The following is a 20,742-nucleotide window of genomic DNA, read 5'->3' on the forward strand; positions in this document are numbered from 1 at the left end:
AACCACTAAAGTATCTTGCCACAAGTTTGGCAATTGCAGCATGCGACATGTGTTGGATACCTTTGACTTTTATTGAATGGACAAAAAAACAAACAACTTTGAGGCATTTTTGTGTTCGACTCAAGAAAAAAAAAAACGTTATACAGGGTTGAATGAGATGAGGGTGAGTAAATGATGGCAGAATGACAGAAGTCTTGTAAATCGTATAAACATTCAACTTCAACATTTTTAATTAAAGGATTGATCAACTGTATCCAGTTTGGCTCTTGTTGAACTTTACAAAAAGAAACAAAAAAATGTGTTCAGTGTGCACAATATTGTGTCTCAGAAACCAATATTTGCATGTGGGACAAATCCTAGGAAGCCAGTTCTTAACTCATCTTCCAGTTATTTCTGCACACTCTGACGCAGGATCATATCACACTGCTGTTTATCTATGTGCCACAATTCTCAGGATCACAGGGCAAAGAGAAGAGTGTGAAGAGTGAGTCACCTGCACAAATAAATGGATAGATAAATTGAAATGAAAAACAAAACAAGTGTTATCAAGTCATTGCATGTCTGAATAACTTGATTGCTATATATATATATATATATATATGGTGAGCATGTTTTCACCAAGTGCAACATGTTCCTGGAATAACATTCCAAGCAACCTACAGGGTCTTTACAGAAGTTTACAGTTAAAGTTAATTTAGGGTTAGGTGCTTCTACATCAGTGTTATTCACATATAATTTCCCTCTGATTTTAGGGATACGTTATGGGCAGGGTTAGGATTATGGATAAGGATGTTGTTCCAGGATCATCAAAATATCCAGGAACATGTCTTACTTGGCAAAATCATGGTGACCCTGTATGTTATAGCCAGGTTTGTTATTTGGGGAAGAAGGAGGCGGGAACCAGCGAACGTTTAAACACTTTAATAATAAAATAAACAAACCCAAAAGTAAAAGCGGCAGGCCCTCAAGGGAGACTGGCACACACACATAAACAAAACATAACGTAAATGTCCAGGCCAGGTCCTCTCTCATCCTTCACTGTCATCGCTCCTCCTTTTATCAATTCAGAGCTCCTTTCGAGACCATTCATTAGTAATCGTGCGACCGGCCTCGCACCGTTCTCACAGCTCTCGGCCCCGCACTGCTTGCCACAATATATACACACCTCTGATAAAACAGCTTTTGTAATGTAAAAAATGAAACATAGATAAATCATATCAGAACCTTTGCGCCTTTAATGTAAAAATTACAATGCAATGCCACTGAAAACCAAAGTGACACATTTCAGGAAAAAAATAAAAATAAATAAACCTTAAACCAATGTAACTGCATAAATGTGCACATCCTTGAACTAATGCTTAGTTTAAGCAACCTTTGATTATATTACAGTCTGTTTGGATAGGAGTCTATCAGCTTGGCACATCTCGACTTGGGAATATTTTCCCACTCTTCTTTACAAATACATTCCAGATCTAGATCTGTTAAACTGCAAGGCTAATTTAACTTTACATGCATTGTTGCTTGCTTTAAACACACACACACACACACACACACACACACACACACACACACACACACACACACACACACACACACACACACACACACACACACACACACACACACACACACACACACACACACACACACACACACACACACACACACACACACACACACACACACACACACAACCACATTCTTGTACATCTAACTTTGTGAGGACATTCATTAACACAATGCAATCTCTAGCTCCTTACCCTAACCTAACCCTACCCATCACAACTAAGTGTCTAACCTGAACCCTTAAACTAACTATAAACCTGATCCCTAAAACCAAGTCTTGACCATCAAACAGGGCTTTAAAGGGGAATCAGAAAGTAAGGACCGTCCAAAATGTCCTCACTTTAACCTTTTTGTCCTCACTCTGATGGTTTAAAACTCAAACCGGTCCTCACAAATGTTTTTTTTATTTTTTTTTTAAGCGGACATTCTATAGACATGATTTTTTTTAGTGCACAAACTGTGTATTCTTTATATTAGATATTAGCACCATATTATCAGTTTTTAAGATTTCTCAAGAATATATATGCCATTAAATGTATCTTCTATATACTAAATCCTAAAAACAAATAATAATATTGTGCTGCTGTTAATAAAACATAATACAGAACAAACAAGCAAGTGCTCTAATCATTGGCCCAGCAGATGGCTGTAGGGTTAGGCATTTGAATACTAATGTCCCCCTGGTCCACTTCAACCTTCTCTCAGTCACGGCCCAGTTCTGCTGCTCCCCTCTGGATGGAGCTTCCCTCACAAGTTATGTTTGCTCAGGGTTGTCACATCTCCTTGGGTCTTCTGGCCCTAGTTCTTGTATCTCAGCACAGCACAGAGCCTCATATCGATTGTCAAGGAGTATAACAACATCAGCGCTGCTTTTAGCATCTGGAGTAAATGTTGTTTCCTCATGGGTTAAAACACAGAACACAGCCTGTAAATAGTTTCACAGAAGTGTACATCAATATCCACGGTGGCTGATATCGATTTAACGTGCCTGGTGCAAAGGTGAGAGAAAGGCTTGGACATTTCAGCACCTCAGTCTCCATCTCATGCACACAAGAAGTTGAAAGATATTGTGTTTGCTGACCTTACACATCAAGCTCTTTTATCTGTATGTTGCAGTTTCTCATCCGCAATGCTGCATTAAGTATTAACTATGTCCCTTGCTGTTTTCCAGTAGCTAGAAAGCACATCTGCCCAAGGAGCGGCAGTTTGGGGGAGAAGGGTTGACTAATGCACCTATCTTGTGCTCTCCTGCGCTCTTTAAATGGTTGACAAGATGAATCACATCATTCTCTGTGCAGCACTCTAAATGAAAAGCAGGTTTAATTTCGTGAGGCCAGGGGAGAACGGCTCTAAAAGTGACTCTTACTGCATAGGAAATGGAAAATTATGCTTCATTTTAAACGGCTGGAATCCCTTCCTGGAAACAGCTTCACTGCATGTTCTTCTGTTTTCCTGCTCTTTGTATGAGGTTTGCAGTAGTAATTTTCCAGGTCAAATACAACTTACGCAGTTGATTGCACAATAAAGAATTTTTGACATGTTTCTCAGTTTCAAAGTATTCCAGAGTAGATATATCTATAAGTAGATATGGGAAGCTCAAATTTGTTAAAGCACTTACCTCTCATTTGAAGCGAAACTTCTATTCTAGGTGTATCTGATGGAGTTTGCTTCATCTAAATCAGTGCTATGGAGAGCCACATCATGTCCCCTCCTATCCATGCACAGAAATGCTAAGTTTAGACTTCATATTATCCACATAAAATCTGGTACATTTTGCATCTTAAAGATGGAATACCCTACATCACTTTTAAAATATGAACTAAGCATAATGTGCCAACTTTCTAAATGGTTATAGAGAGAAACTGGGCATTATACACTAAAAGACTGAGGATCACATGCTACCAGACTTTAAAAACTTTCTGAACACAACAAACTCACGCAGAAACATGACCAAGTAAAACTTTTAAGTAACTAGCGTTGACTCATCCAGACTGCAAATCATTGCAAAAGTTGCATATTCCAGCCTTTTTCTATAAGAACCATGACAAAACAAAACTGAATTACATTACAAGCTATCAGAATTTCATCGTTTTGGCCATATAAATAACAACTGCAGCAAATTGCATATTTTTGCTCAGTTTGGGTCTCTAATATCACAATTTAGAGGCCTTAGAAATTGCCTATCATATGATACAGTACTCTTTATCATAGAGTTATACTACAAATAAAATCTTCTTAAAGCAATCAATGGATACTGTAGCCTAGTTGATACAGTAACAAACTGGCATGGCAAAATACTTAAATAATTGGGGTACCTTTAAACCCTGACCTGAGTGAAGCCTATGATCATACTGACTAAAGCTGAGATAGGTTTGTTAAGGGTGCTTATATTTTCAAAATACTTTGCACACGATTCAGGAGACCTGACTGTGACATTCCTCACCTATCAGAAATGTCCTCAGCTTAACTGCAGCCTTTGAAATCACACTTAAGACTCTCTTGAGTCTTCAATTTCCAGTAGCAAATCCACCAGATTTAGTTTGGAAAGATGCATGAGGTCATCTGGTGTGATGTCATCTGGTTATGCTTGAATAGTGGGAGTTTGAAAGTCTAAAGGTGACCTGTTTAGATGTCTCGTTTTCAATATTTCATTTCTTTTCATGTCACTGCTATGCAAGGGCATGGAGATGGTCACTAAGAAGAATTGTCATGGAAAGAGCACACATAAGTAAAAGGTAGACTTTAAAAAGTATTGAATGCAGAGTTGCATTTGATTCATACTTGCACAGCTGGTACATAGACCTAAAATTACTGTAGATAACCTTTAAAAGTGTCAAAAACAAACACTGTGCATATACACACACTGTTACACACAAACGCATTGCTGCTTGCGAGTCATCTGGGAGCACAAGAAGTCCTTGCTTTTTGATCCAGCAACTTTTTCCCCCCATTACAGGCTTGCATTTATTTGGAAACAATTAATCATCCCCGACTTCTCAAGTAACTAGCTTATATGCTGCAAACTTCACCTCCATTTCTAGTGGAGCAGAGGCACCACCAAGAGGGGAGATATGTGATACACACGACTGACCCGCAGGAAATAGTAAAGCAGACTTTATATCCAAAGAAATAAAAAGGAGAACTAGTAGGTATTAGTCCATTTTTATTATGTCATGTAGGTTACCATGTATGCAGATTTATTCATTTACATTGTAGTGTCTTTCTCTTCCAGCTTGTTATGTTTCTCATTTGTTAACTATTGTAAAATGGGATACGTCCCATTTATACTTTCTGTAAAAGAAATTTGTCAACACGTTCCAATGTTTTTTTTAATTATGCGTGTGTTAAATCCAAATGAAGGCTGTAACTTAGATGACATCCAAAAGGAAAAGGTTGAATCTCACCACAACTGAAAGGTTTGTCACTGCTGCCTGCTTCTCCTCTCTGAAGGTTTTCTGTTTTCCTGCAGCTCACTTTGAGGCAGTTTTACATCTGTCCGTCTATCAAACGCACAACAGAAGGACGGCTGGTCAGATTCCACATCAGGCAAAGTAAAAAAATAAGACAAGTGAATGATAGCAATCACAAAAAGTGCACTATTTGTCTATTGTGTTTGCTGCAATTTTTTTTTAAAGAGCCATGAGAAGAGTTGAATTAAAAAATCGGGAGTTTTCAAACTGTCAGGGACCCCAAAATATGATGATCCCTTTCCTTCAATACATTATTTTTATATTCAAATTTTATATATATTTTATTTTTATTATATATGTTTTGTTATTTTTACCTACCCACTATTATGTATAAACCTTTAGAATACAATTATTATTATTATTTCTTACTGTAAAACCAGGGCTGCCAATATAATTAAGTAATGATGATTAATCTCATGATTCCTGACTAGTTTTTAGAAAGCAAAATGAAACATTAGTAATGTCAATCGGAAAATGTTTAAAGACCAAATGTTAGCTTTGACAACCCTAAAAAATAAATAATGATCATGTATTTTTCTTTCAAATTATTCATGGACCCTAAGCAATCCCTTGTGGTCTCAGACTTCAGTTCCCTGCTTTATATCATCACAAACTTTATAATGGAAAAGTAGAAACCAAACAAATATTTACAATCTGTGTAAATTTAAATAAATAAAAAATATGGCTGTACTTATGTTGGACGTGGTTTATGGGTTTAAATATCAACTATCAAGGTTCATGTCTTTAATAAAGCATGTAACATGCAGTCATGTGTTTACAAATGGGCTCTGCAGAGACAAGGTGATTAATGAGACAGTGTGCTGCTAATTAGGACAGTGATTTAGTCATTAATGAGTGTGTATTACAGCTGGAGAGAGCAGGAGGACTCTGGCTTGGTTCCTGTGTCACCTCTGTGTGTGTGGAGCAGAACAGGAGAGCAGCAGCAGCTGGCACATCATATAAGGTCCTGAGGTCGCTGATGCAGACACATACACACCCATGAATGTAGTGACCTCTACATGCCAAATTATTAGTTGTAAATATTATTAGTTAAATCCATTAAAGGAATAAATTACCCAAGAGTGAACTTTCAGAATTTCATCCATGCACATTAAGAACATAGAGAATGCTAATACTGTGAGAAGAACATAGAGAATGCTAATACTCTGAGAAGTATTTTCAAAATAACACATTTTGTTCTGATTTTTCAAAGTTTCACTGCTCAGCAACTAATTCTGAATAGATTTTCAAGCAAACATGAAATAATGTTGCTTGATAAAAATGACTACCATAATCTACCAGCAACAGTGTTATCAGTGAACTTTGAATTAATCTCTGAATTATACCAAACAGCATGGACATTATTCAAATCCATTTTCTGGATATAAAAGGCAAAAGTTGAGAGATTGAAACAGCTGGATCTCAGTGGAAGCATTCAGCAATGTACTATGAATCATGCAATTTAATAATGTCTTACCTGAAGCACTCAGGACTCACTTTTTAGATTTATTTCTGGTGTTTTTGCCTTTATTATGACAGGAGAGTTAGTTGACAGAAAGTGAAGTTGTAGAGAGTAAGGGGGATGGGATCGGGAAAGGTCCACGAGCCGGGACTCGTACTCGGGACGCCCGAAAAATGTTAATGTAAATGTTACACTTTCAGATAAGGGGGAAAAAATCACTGCAATCTCTTGCTCTGGTTACCGTGTATGGACCAGGATTTTCAAAAAGAGTTTGCTGATTAGATAATACATGAGATAAACCAAATGATGCCTTAGGAGTGCATTTACAGACTTACTAAACTCCTTTGGGGTCAAGCAAAATGTCACCTGACCCATTCATCATTTTAATTTAATTATATCTCACGGAACCAATCTTCTTGAAACAGATGTCCTGCCAAAGTGATGATGTCACTGATCACTACCTTGTAACGTGCATACTGTGTACTGCTGATATTCCCCATATCGCTCCATGTTATCAACCTGGTAGAACAATCATCCCAACCCCATTCAAGCTGGCAGTTATTAAGCCTCTCATTAAGAAACCACAACTAGATCCAAATCAATTGGCAAATTACAGACCCATTTCAAATCTTCTTTTTATGTCTAAAATACTAGAAAAAGTTGTCCACTCAATTGTGCTCTTTTTAGCAAAAATGTTTGTTTACACTGGTATTCAGGGACAGGCATTAGGGTGGTTTTGATGGTAACTATCTGACCATTAGCATTTTGTTTATTTAAACGGGGAATTATCCAAGTTAACTTCAGTAAATTATGGAGTGCTGCAAGGATCTGTGTTAGGCCCTCTGCTATTTTCAAGATACATGCCCTTAATATTATAGAGGGTCTGCACATGACATCACTGTCAGCCGGAGTGACTTCGGCTACGCCCACTGAGTGGCATCATTGGTTTTCAGCGTGAATGCTGCAAAAAAACACACAAAGCAAATCTAAAACAGAAAAGCTACAGAAAAGAGAAGCAAATGGATCGCTGCAATTCACAGAAATAATTGGACTCCGGGCAGTGAGACGTGGATTTGCAGTTATCATTTTGTGCCAATATGTTGAATTTTGTGGTAAAATCATATCTTGTATATTGTTTTGATATGTATTGACAACTCATCAATTAAATATTTACCAGCTTATATCCTGCATAATTGGATGATTTTAAATAAACAGACAAAAAGTGTTAGGGCTGGACAATATGACAATATACAGTATATTACATTGAAATAAGTGATCACACGATTTAGACCTAGCTATATTGTATTTAGCCTATATAAAGCGTTCACAGGCAAATGTGCTTTATGTATTTCCCCGGCATCGAAATCAGCCACATATAAATGTCAGGATACACGATTCCTGGCTGCATGTCAATATCCATGGATCACTGGATATTTGGTAAGTTGTAAGGAACACTATATCTAGTCCATCCTTTAGTTTAAATTGATAATCGTTTGTTTTACTCACGTTTTCGCAGTTTCCTCTATTAAATCCAGTCGCAGCAGGCTCTTTTTGCCACTTAGTCGTCAGTGCACTCTCTGTTAGAAAACATGGATTTAGTTTCCATGTGATGCTGATGATACTCAGTTATATATTTCATCATGACCAGATGAAATATCTAAATTGTCCAAATTGACAGAGTGTGATCAGTGATTTTCTTCTATTAAATAAGACTTATTACTTATTGGACCAAAAACCTGTACACAGAATCTCTTAAAAAACTATTTCTTCTAGAAGGATTAATTGATACTTCATCCTCTACAGTTAAAGACCTGGGCCCGTATTCATAAAGAATCTAAGAATCCTCTCAGAAAACTCTTAATTTAGCTTAAAAACTTTTATGTAGGAGTCTTAGCCTAAGAGCAATTCGGGAACGATCTGAGAGCAACTCTGAGTAAGGAAAAGACAAAAACTTTTATCTTAGTGAGGAGACGGGGTTGACCCCGTTGCTATGTATGACACAATCTTTTGAAGACTGTGATTGGTTGGTTGTCCAAGAAGGAAAAAAAGAGTGATTTTAAGTAAAGGGTCTATTCTAAGCCTTCACTTTGAAATGACATGTGTCATTTTTCCTTATTTGACCGTTCTCACACACACACACACACACACACACACACACATTATATATGTGTATATAAATCCTTTTTTTTATTTACCATGCTGTTAATTTCCTAAAAAGGTATTTGATTGGCTTAGAATGATAAAAATTGTTCCACTCTTTCCAATTACACTGATTAATGGCATGTCTATATAAGTGGTGGTTTGAATGTTGGTTTTAATGTATCAAACATGGAATCAAAACCAAGAAGGGCGAGAAAGCCCAACTGGACAGAGGAACAGTGTTTACTGTTAGCCCAGTTAGTGGAGGAACACAAGGCCATTCTTAAAGGAAAATTCGGGCCGGGTGTCACAGCACGGGACAAGAAGCAGACATGGGAGCGTATAGCACAAACTATTAACGGTTCATTCCCCCTGCTTGTGCGCACCAATGAAGACTGTGAGAAACGCTGGTATGTGTTGCAATCAAAAGCCAGAGAGGAAATTGCAGCACACAAGCGGGAGTCTTCACACACAGGTGAGTGCTATAACACTTTTTTGTACGCTGGCAAACTTATCTCTAACAATTATATATGTATAGCCTACTGTACATGTGGTCCACTGTATTGTTTTCTAGGGGGGGGACCACCTGCTAAACAGCTGTCCCAAGTAGCCCAAACTGTTTTTAACATCTTAGGTCACTCAGAAACGAGTATCACCGGTTTGAAGGAGGGCACAGACAGCTCAATGATTCAGCTGGTGGAACTACAAAAATGGTAATTTTAATAAACCAACAGCCAAGTAACACAATATAAAGACACATTTTTATTTAACATAGGCAAGGCCATTTCTATCTGGCATTCTATGAACTGAAAAAAAAAAAAAAAATTGGCCTACATTTATTTTAAATAACAGAGATTAAATGTTTTCTCCTTTCAGTAGCACAGAGCCTTCAGCAGAGGAATGGGGACCGTCGACATCGCAGGTGGGCGACCCTCAGCCCGAAGCGCCTCATTCCCTGCCTTCTGCTGCCACCGCAGCTGCTCCAACACCATCCCTAGTAGACAAAAAACTGGAGATGGAGATGGATGTCCTAAAGCAGCAGAAAATAGTACTCCATCTACAGGAGGAGTACTACAAACTAAAAATTGAGCTACTCAAAAATAAAACTAATAACAAATAATATTTTTTTGTGTCTTCATAATATCTTTCTAATGAAAATGTTGGCTAAGGTGTGTCTGTTTAGTCACGATTTTTATATTACATTCACAGTAACTTACATGAAATGCAAATTAGTAAACTGAGCTCTGTAAGGATTCCCACTTTGGGACAGATCCCTCCCTTGTGGAGGGTATTCTTCATCATCCTCTTCATCAGCCTAATTGTCCGTGGGAGGGTCTGCAATTTGTCTAGCTTTACAGATGTTATGAAGCACTGCACAGGCTGTTATCACTTTGCAGACCTTTTCTGGTGCCAGTCGCACCTCTCCATGCAAAATGTGAAAGCGCCTCTTTAGTTGACCAATACCCCGCTCAACTACGGCTCGTGTTTTCTTGTGAGCTCTGTGAGTTAATGAAAATTAACAGAATTCAGTTGATATTTTCAAAACAAAATGGTAGGTTATTTATGGGAAGTAGAGTAGCCTACAAATACTACTGCAACACATTTGTTGTTCTCTAAATTTGAAGTCCACACACATTAAGTGTATGTGTTGTCACTGTTACCTGTTGTAATTTAGCTGTGACCCCTGGTCAGGACGGAGGTAAGGTGTGAGGAGCCATGGTTTACAAGGATAACCACTGTCCCCTAACAAGTGGCAATTTGCTGGAATACGACGTCCTTCAAACAGATGTCTCAGGCCACTTTCTGCCAGTATCCTGGCATCATGTGTTGCGCCGGGCCATTTTGCAGCAATGTCTACAATCTTATAATCTGCACCGAAAACAACTTGAACGTTTATGCTGTGGTACCTCTTTCTATTAACATAAACATCCTCGTCTTCCGACGGTGCAATAATTCGGATGTGGGTTCCATCAATTACTCCGACAACACCAGGGAAGCCTGCTATATTCATAAATGCAGTTTTTTGAGCCTGCAAGGTGGGAATGTCCAGTGGAAACGAAATGAACTGCGAAACAATAAGAGGTTCTGAAAGTGCTGTAATTGTTTGTGTGATCACTCTGCTTACAGAAGGTTGTGACAGACCCAAATCATCACTACTGCATTGTTGCATTTTCCCAGTTGCCAAATATCGTAATGTAGTGATAACTTTCATTTCTGGCGCTATGGCATTTCTGCGCTGTGTCGGAGATGTTAGCGCGTCTCTAATAAGATCAGTCACAAACATAATCCCTGCACGATCTAATCTATAGCGTCGCATTAACTCACTGTCATCCATTGTCTGCAACACATTTCTTCTCCTTCGTCTTTCTGCCATTTTCTCCTCTGCTAAAGAAACTCTTAAGCCTCTTAAAAGTCCTCATCCGTGCTCCTAACAATTTTGACCTTAAGACCTCTTTTAAGGGTTAAGATTCTTTCTGAATTACTTTTTTCTTTACTAGGAGTTTTTCTTTAATTTTAAGAGTAAACGCCCACATTTCTACGAATTTTCTTAGAATTTCGTCACTAGGAGCTACTCTTTGCGTTAAGATTCTTTATGAATACGGGCCCTGGGTGTTATATTAGACAGCAACTTGTCTTTCGAAAATCATATTTCATGTTTCAAAAACGGCCTTCTTCCACCTCAGAAATATGGCTAAGCTACGGAACATGTTATCTCTTTCTGATGCAGAAAAGAGAGTTCATGCATTCATGAGCTCTAGACTGGATTATTGTAATGCATTTTTAGGTGTTTATCCTGTATCCTCAATTAGTCCAGTTGCAATTAGTCTAAAATGCAGCTGGTAGAGTTATTACCAGCTCGAGAAAATAATAATATAACCCCAATTTTATAATATCTACACTGGTTATTAAGTTCCGTATTGATTACAAAGTATTGCTACTGACATAAAAGGCCCTAAATGGTTGAGTGTAGGGGTGGGCGGTATGGCAAAAATATCATATGACAATTTTTTTCAGGAAATTCACGATTCAAGATTTTATGATGATTCTTTTTCATGTTGGTTTTACTATTTTGCAAGTGACTGAGCACTACAGCCAAACTAATGTCCATATTTTAAAAACAAAGCCTTACAAGGTAACAAAATATAGTATAAAAAAGAATGGCAGACATCTAGGCGAAGTTAAAAAGCTTTGTCATTATTTTCTTTGTTATTAAAAGTTAAGAACAAAGATACACATTACATATACACAACTTATAATATACAAATGAAATATACAGTGGTTTATTTTTTTCAGCTACAGTAGGTGTATTGAACAGAAGCATTCAAGAAAGTGAGTGATTTTCTCTTTGTTTTTGTTTTTTTATTAACATTAAAGGGATAGTTCCCCCAAAAATAAAATTGGTCATAATTTACTCTCACAAGTTGTTTTAAACCCAAATAAGTTTCCACTCATTAATGACACAGAAAAATGTGCTTTGAACTTGTAAACTGAACTTATCGTTTACACTCATCTTCTTCTTCTACTTCTTCCAGCGTGCGTGCAGTTGAGTTCTGTTGATAACTAAGTATGCGTCGCTCAACATACGTCACTTACTCCGTTGCTCTGATTGGTTGTAGGTCTATCCAATTGAGTGCAGAGGCATTTTATTTCCTGGTTCGGTTGAAACCAAACACCCCCCATAATTGCAGCCCAATGGAGCAGTATCAGACTCATATTCTGACTAGAATCTGAGTACGACGTCAGGCTACTAAAACACAGTAGTTAGGGGGAAAGGTGGATAGGAAGCATATAGGTTAAATAACAGAGGGCCCAAAATTGAGCTTTGAGGAACACCACAAGACATGAGTCATGACATAACTCCTGGAGGTGTAGGCAGCCTACCCAGCGCAACATAATATTAAAAAATATAAGGGTTAGGTAGCACAAAAATGAAAATTCCTCTTCCAAGATGTAAGTTAACTGACGTTTTTTTCTTCAGTAGAACAGCAAAAAGATTTTTAGCTGAAACTGTGATCCTTGGTGATTTATATAATGCTTGGTCAATGGGAAATGGCAAAGCAAAATGAATACCCGTGACTCCTGACGATTGTGGTCTTATAAAGAGAAACGATCGGTTTGTGCAAGAAACTGAACGTTGTTTAGCATTATTACAACATTAATCCACGGCCTCGGCATACGGTCCTGAGCGCATTCACGGCAGTGTGGAGTACGAGCTTTATGTCGCATTTTGACATTTTGTATGGCCTGAGGCTGAGGGTAAGTACAGTAAATTACAGCGAATTTTCTTTTTTGGTTGAACTATCCGTTTAAGCAAGGTATCTGTTTCTGTGCTGTGGTTTGCCCGGAAGTCAGACTGAATTGTCCTAAGTTTATTGAAAAAAGTTGTCGTGAAATGATTCCTTGTAAGATTCACCCTGATTAGATGTGCTTCAGAACCTCTTTTTTTATGACAATGCCACCAAGTATCGCAGATGACAGTAATACTCTGAAAAGTAGCATGGTTACCTATGTCAGACAGAGACTTGCTGAGCTTGGTTAGAAGCCCATGCAGATTATTTATTTCTTAAGCCATATTAACTAGGCAGAGGGGTGACTGCTATGCAGACTAACTGTGACCTGCAGTCACAGGTAATGAAGAATTTGGTATTTGCATTACTCTGATTTATATGAGCATTAAACGGATATTTTGGTCTAGAAACATTCTCTCTTTCTATTTGATATTAATAATGGTTTTATTACATTTTAAATTACAGCACAGAATGAGAAAACATTTTAAAGCAATCCTATTTAGATGAATTATCAGACTACAAATTTAAGATCTAGGGTAAGTGCAACTCACTGGCAATGCTTTTCAAACTAAATATACTGAAATTAGATGAAATATACATAATTAGACATGAAATATTATGCACCCCACACCATTTGTAAACACCTTACCTGGACTAACCCCTAAAACATCTGCCATATAGTGTTGTTTGGTCATCTAAGATTTTCACCTTCAGCCAGTGTATCTATAATGTGATACTATGATACTGTATGCTACAGTAGTTCAGTTTCATGATGCATTATGCTCAATAATATGAAATGACCCAGCTTATCCAGTTTGGCTTGTCAAAATCTCAGAAGAAACTGTTGAACAGCAGATAGATATGGATGTCTTTTATTAACCCCAACATACATTTGTCAGTTAGAAAAGTATGAGATACACATTTCAAGTTACTTCCATGTTTTCTCTTGTGCAAACACTAGATGGTGCCAGAGGTCATTTAAAACAATGTTTGAAAACAAAAAACCTTAAATGCAGGACCAACGAAACAAAAAAAAAAGGGCAATAATAATAATAACAATAATAATAATAATAATAATAATAATAATGTGCATTTAAAAATTAAGTTGATTCATTTTTTGTCGAATTTAATGATTCCCAGCTTCATATAAACTGGATGTTGAGGCATAAACATCATACATTTCTACAATTCAACAAAAATATAACCAATATTTACAATTATTGTATTAAAAATACAAAACAAAAAGACACACAAAAAAATAAGAACAAATACATACTCCACCAATTGTCTTTGTAAAAGACGTACAGGTAAAAGTAGTCAAAAAAAGAGTGAATCTTCACCAGCTAAATGTACACGTCTCACTTGACATCACATATCGAACAGAGTAGCAGAACAGCTACCTACTACTATTTACCTTGTTTATTTATGCTTGTACAATTTGTGCAATTTATTTTGCAAAACAAGCGACTCATTTTGGCTTGCCAAAACGTGAATATTTACTAAAAAAAAATATTAAGTGGAAGCAGATGGTCGATATATTTACTGTTACAAATGTGTTGTTATTAACAACTTATCCGCAACCATTACAAAAAAAAAAATAAAAAAAATAAAAAAATAATAATAATAATAATAATTTGTGGGGGCCAAAAAACAAAAACAAACAAAACCCTACAAACGAACAAACAGGCAACTAGAGAAAGAAACACTGAAGTAGTGATGTTACAGGGTACAGTGGAAAACACTGCAAACTTCTTTTTGTTCTTCTCAAGTCTTTTGTTTCTAACTACTGATCAATGTGATCAGTTTAACTCAGTGATTAAAATAAAAGAATGAAAGTGACGTGCTCCCACCGGTTCAGTTCTGCTCTGGCTGGCAGACTTCAGGTGGGTTTGCGTGTTCCCGGCCCACCGGAGTCTCAAAAGCACGTTTCAGTTCAGTTCCTGTGAGTGATTGTGGAAGCTGTTGTGCAGCAGTGGTATTTAGATCAAGGCCCACTCCAGGAGAAACATGCACAACTTGAGTCCTCAAAGAAAAACAACACCAAAACCAATGTTTTTCACACACCTCCTTAATGGCATCACTTAATGAGAGGAAGGAAGTAGCACCCGAATAGGATGACCCTATTTGCCTGAGTAGCCTTCAGTTCTCACCTTCACCAACAGGGGGCGCTTGATGTTGTGACAACTATAGAATTCTGCTTATATTTCACTTTTTAGAGGCGCTGAACTGGTAAAACTGCATCGAAGATGAATGTGTACATTTCCTCTCCACCACTAAAAGCTTCCTGCAACTGAACTGGTTCACTTTTAATGGACTTTGGCGGCTGAATTACCCCCAGATGTAGATTTGCTCAGTCTGTTATTTCTGTATCACGTTTGTTATGAGCTTTTTTCATTCATACTTTCTTACGGCTTTGAAACACACTAAGGCCAAGAACCAATAAAACCACCCACTAAGGCTTTGCTTAGCATCGTTTCCTCTCACAAAGCGCCATCCTTATTAAATCGGTGTGCTACGTATGTCAATGATCAATGTGAACTCCATCATGATGTAGTCCGCCAGTAGAAGAGGTGTCCTTCAAGCCGTGCTCCTGGGAATATAATACTGTAATGCTAAACCACACAGATATGAATGTTGTCGTCGGGACTGATGTGAACGGGTGGGGTGATAAGTTGTAGTCGAGCCTTCTTAGCCATCCAAACTGCATGTCCAGAATCGGGAGACTGAAATGTTGATTGTGTGCATCTGTTTACACCTTAAAAACAGTTTAAAAAGTGCAGAGGGGAACTACTAAACACGTCAGTGTGACCTTTAAGCAGAAGGAAAGAGTAAATTGTCTGAAGACAACCGTTAACAGTAGTTTGTATCTTGTGTGTGAATGTCGAAGCGCTGTGTTCGAGTTTCAGTTCAGTTCATATTACCATTCTCCAAAGTGCCAAATAAGTTATTTTTTTGCTCGCCTCCTTTCTTCACAGTATTTTTAGCATGCAGGGCATCAAACCCCCCATTGCATTAAGGCAGGGCAGGGAGAAGATTCCATCATTGAGGAGGGAGAGAGGCAGTGCCGGCAAGATGTAGACTGGATGGTCTGTCTGTCTGACCTGTGAAGGCCTGATATGGGCCATCAGTCAATGCAGCATCCGTATAAAAGCCAGTGTCGTCCCCTTTCAAACAGCGGACACCTGTTCATCCTCTGGAGGGAGAAGAGAGAAACTCTGTGAGCATCATGGCCAGTCTCTTACACATAGGCTCTGTTCCAAACCCAAGTAACATGTGAAAGTGAACCGTTATTGACGACACATAATGTGATCTCATTATCTCCACAGAAACTACTCCACATACTTTGCTTATACTTCCAAAATTGAATATGCACAGAACTGCATTTGCATCTGTTTCCTGCGAATGCAATGCAAAGGTGCAAGAATGGGAATAAAACTCTATCGTCTTCACCTGAAATTCGACATGGCAAAAAGCTGCCACTAGTACACACAAGGATACTTATGTTAAGGACATAAGCAAGCCACGGTTTGTAACTAAATAATGGAATACTCAAAAACAACAACAAAAAAAAAAAAAAACAGCAGGGCAAGTAAACTGGATTTGGGGCTCTGGGGCCGTATTCACAAAGAAATTTAAGGCTAAAAGTAGCTCCTAACTGGCGAATTTAGGAGCAACTCCTAAAAATAATGGGCGTGTCACTCGTAACTTTAGGACTCATTTTTTTGACTAAGAGTAATTCACGAAGCATTTTAGCCCTAAAAGTAGCACCTAAGCCTGGGACAGATTAAAAGAAGTCGAGAGCTTCCAATCGCGAGGGAACAATTTTGCATTGTAGGCATAATGCAATAACGCCACCAACAACAACCAAAACTAGGCTACTCATTGCATGTAAACTAATTGTAACGTTTCATTGTGAATCAAATTAAAATGTTCTTCTCTTTGCAAACGTAGGCAGAGGCATAGAGTGACAGATTAATTCAATAATGTTGCAAAGATATTGCATCAATCCATATGTTTCATTAGGCTACTAGGCTATTTGTTTTGCCTTACTCTTTATTCATGTAGGCTATTTATTAAGTTATTCATCATCTTCCGACCTTCGCACTACTTGTGTAGCGCACGCATTCTCAGACCTGTCACCTGTCACTCATCATCGTAGGGGAGGTGTTTGGAATCATTCCCACGTTACAATCATCAGCCAATCAAAGTGGTCACTTCAGTCAAGCTCGTACATGAGTAATGACGTCATCCATAGCAACGAAGACTCACTCTTAGTTTAGGAGTTGTCATTTTTCTTTACTAAGAGTAGGTCTGAAAGGCGTTGTGAATAACTTTTAAGAGAAAACTCCTAGCTAAAATCTTTTAGTGCGATTTAGGAGTACTCCTAGTGGTAAGATAAAATGCTTTGTGAATACGGCCCCAGACCAACAAAATTGTGAAAAGCATCCCATCTCAAATGGTGACTAATTTGAAATGCTTAACATAAGTGGCAAAATATTAACAATCACTTATAAGTGACTCCTCAAACCATAACTGCTAAATTTTTATAGAAGTATATACTGTACTTCCAATACACAAAATCTACACTATATCTATAAACCATCTTGGAAGAAAGATTTCACATGCATTCTGGGATTACCTTGCCTACAAAGATTACATGTATAACTGCCTTTGATTTCGGTCAAAATGCAAGGCAGCATAATCTTTGATGATGTCTAAAAATGCTGTCTATAGGAAACGCACTTGGGTTTGGAACAAAGTCATAGACAGACAACTAAATATAATAAGGAAATAAAATATGCTCTGGCATTACTGTACCAAAGACAAACATGACAGGACAGGAAATACTTATTTTAAAACAAACAAAAAAAGACTACTAATGTGTAAATTAATAAAATGACATCTCAATTCAGGATCTTTGTGCTGATAAGTACTATCATTATTTCATGTGCTACCTGACAACACAAACATGACTTTAGGTTCTATCATGTGTTCAAGCGTTTATGATGGCAGATCTAGTGATTTTCCTGTGAGCACTGATGGGTGAGAGCCAATACACACGGCAGAGCAGGGAGCAATGACTGGGATGTTGCCACGGCGACGGGGGGCAGGCTGTCTCCGTGGCGACGCATGCACTGTGTGAGATGCGTTGGTGGTTGGTGATGGTGGGCAGGTGAAGGAGCTGTCCTCCTGGCATGCAGAGACCGTGACTCGTGTGCGTAGAGTGTGTGAGTGTGTGAGAGTGGAAGTAACTGGATTTTGGGATGTTTTACCTTCCTGCTGGGGTGGTGTATGTAACTCATGGCCTGGGGGGAACTGCTGTGTGTGGACCTCTCCTCCTCTGAGCTCTGAGTTTGGGAGACAAGCACTCACCCTCCTCTTCCACCTCCTCTGCCTCCTCCTCTTCTCGCCCCCGGGGGTCCGGCGAGTGGATGGGTTTTCCTGCAGCTGGGGGCTGCTGGGAGTCGGGGGAATGTGTGACAAGGCGGGAGCGCTGCAAGGCTGTGGTGTAGTCCGGGGGTCTCCTGCCTGAGTGAGCCGTGCCCTCGGTTACGTCCGTGATGGTCAGTGCAGTGTAGCCCGGCGGCGTGGGCGGAGGATCCCGGTAACGGCCGTCCTTCCGTGCTGGGGGGAGGAGACGGACACCACAGTTCCGTTTAATACCCGTAACGCTTCGCACACACGCGGACGGACACATGCAGACATGCACTAGATTCAGGAAGGATTGTTTTTGTAGGTGGTCTGTGTTGTTCCACCTTGTAGTGTTCAACATGACAATTAAAAAGTAATTAAAGTGAGTTTGTGTATGCTTATGGTTCATATATTTCTCAACCTGTACCGTGTTTCATTTTCAGATGTATGTTTGATCATTGGGATTATGGTTTCAGCCTGTTCATGCAAACATTACGACTTCAGCTTTTAAAGCATTGAAACAAACAACACATAGGAAAGAATATAGAGCTTGGTGTAGATACTCTTAAAACAATAGTTACCCAAAAATGAAAATCTTTCACCCAACACATCTTTCAAGTCAAATATGGCACCACACATGAAGTTTGACATTAAACTTTGATATACAACCTGGCATGAAAGGCACCATATTTGATTTTCAGTTAATTGAAATTTTATGGAAGATTTTTTGTCCATTATGAAGCTAAATGTTACTGAATGGACAAAAAGTGTGTGATGCTTCTCATGTTGCGTTCTATGGGGAAAAAAAATAAGAGCATACAGCTTTGGATCAACATGAGGGTGAATATATTTTAAGATAACTGTCATTTTTGGGTGAACTATCCCTTTAAACCAGGTTCACGTGGCGATTCTTACTGATCACAGCCTTGGTGTTTCCTGCGGTGATGGGCGAGGGGCGTCTGCTGTGCTGTCTGGACTCTTCTGAACCGGTGGAGGTGATGCTGCTGGTCTCTGGGTCTGTGGTCACATCCCTCCCTCCTCTTCGCTTGATGGTACCTGTGTCGCCCTCAGAGTCCTCACCCCAACATGCCACTGAGGACGAAGAGGAGCAGGCAGACGCCCAGCTCCCCCTGCTTCCCCACAGCCCCGCGCCCTCTGCCAACGCCTCCCAGCTACGCCCCTGTTGCATGGTCTGAATGTTGTCATGGGAGCCACTGGAACATGAAGTCCAGCTGCCACGACCAGAATCAGCAGCGTCGAGAGACACCCGGTCACCCTGGTCCTGGGTAAGCTCCTCTGAGCTGGGAGAAGACAGCACGGTGGGGCCCGCATACAGACCCCGGCAGTCCTGCATGGATGAGTAGGACCTGAAAAAAGAAAGGTAGAAGGATCCAGAAGGGTTTAATAGTAATAATACATTGCCAGGTCATGATGGTCAACCAGTTGTCCAATAAGAGACTTTATTAGTAAGGTTGATGACTTAATTTAGACCAGGGGTTCTAAACTCAGCTCCTGGAGGGCCACAGTCCTGCAGAGTTAAGTCCCAACCCTGCTCCAACAGATTTAACTCGGGTTGAAGCAAAACTCTGCAACTCCGCAAGCCCTGATCTAGACTTTTTCTTTGATATTTTTATTTGGTATTGGTATTTCCAGTGTGCATAATAAAACCCTCTGGAAAAGTAATCCATTTTAATACACATTCAGATGGTCTGCTCCATTGCATTGGTTTCACTCTTTCAGTCTTTCGGTTTACCCGCCACAAGAGTTGCACTTTTAATACTATGCAGCATTTAAAAAATTTTATATCAAGAACCATGTATCCATTCTACTGTGATCTGACGACCTGGTTTTAAACACAAGAACATGTCTATAAATACTGTAAATATTGTCTGAGAAATGAGTCCGATTGGGGTCAGATGAGCTCAAAACCTAACTGACCCAGGGTTCCTAAAGACCGATTAATTAACTAGGTCATTCATGCAGCACACCAATTAGTTGAGAAAGTAAAGAGTGTTGTTTACCCCAAGCTGTACTGATCAGGGTCAGCTGTCGCCCTGCGCTCTAGCCGGTGTCCACTAACATGGCCCTCCACAGCTATTCCTCCATACCGCTGCCTGCGTTCATCTTGCCCCATGTCCAGGGAGGATGTGCTCACCAGACTGGAGCGTGAGGAGATCTCACTGTGGCCAGAGTCTGACAGGTAATCACCAGCTCGTCCATAACCTGGCGAATGAGTACACAGAACAAAATGATCAGGAAACAGTTTGGCCCTAATACAGACCCCTGTGGTACTCCAGTCTATAACTGCCTCTTTTCACTTTAATAGGTTTTGTTCCAAACTCTAGAGATCAACCTTCCTGCAAACCATGTACAGCTGATTTGTAATAAAAGTGATTATGAGTCT

General features: G+C 39.1%; 2 protein-coding genes across 10 annotated transcripts in view; one reads left to right on the forward strand and one right to left on the reverse strand.

Annotated features, from left to right (window-relative positions):
* Positions 1–8,804: 8,804 nt before the first annotated feature.
* Positions 8,805–9,757, forward strand: LOC307171420 (uncharacterized protein; the record flags this gene model as incomplete). Its single annotated transcript, XM_079893026.1, has 3 exons — positions 8,805–9,112; positions 9,212–9,350; positions 9,517–9,757. The coding sequence occupies exons 1-3, from the start codon at positions 8,827–8,829 to the stop codon at positions 9,755–9,757; spliced, it is 666 nt and encodes a 221-aa protein (XP_079749152.1). The 5' UTR covers positions 8,805–8,826.
* Positions 9,758–13,622: 3,865 nt separating this feature from the next.
* Positions 13,623–20,742, reverse strand: part of rapgef2b (Rap guanine nucleotide exchange factor 2b) — a 101,371-nt gene continuing 94,251 nt past the window's right edge. For 3 of the 9 annotated variants that reach the window (XM_079892240.1, XM_079892239.1, XM_079892241.1), the window contains 4 exons: positions 20,360–20,561; positions 19,254–19,705; positions 18,200–18,551; positions 13,758–16,119 (listed from right to left, as the gene is read on the reverse strand). In XM_079892240.1, the coding sequence (XP_079748366.1) occupies positions 18,226–18,551; positions 19,254–19,705; positions 20,360–20,561 (980 nt within the window). In that variant the 3' untranslated portion in view covers positions 13,758–16,119; positions 18,200–18,225. Of the gene's footprint in view, positions 16,120–18,199; positions 18,552–19,253; positions 19,706–20,359; positions 20,562–20,742 lie in introns of all 9 variants that reach the window. The other 6 variants (XM_079892235.1, XM_079892233.1, XM_079892238.1 and 3 more) reach the window with 4 other exon arrangements.

Source organism: Squalius cephalus, assembly GCF_949319135.1.
Source record: "Squalius cephalus genome assembly, chromosome: 14".
In the NCBI taxonomy this organism is placed as follows: domain Eukaryota; kingdom Metazoa; phylum Chordata; class Actinopteri; order Cypriniformes; family Leuciscidae; genus Squalius; species Squalius cephalus.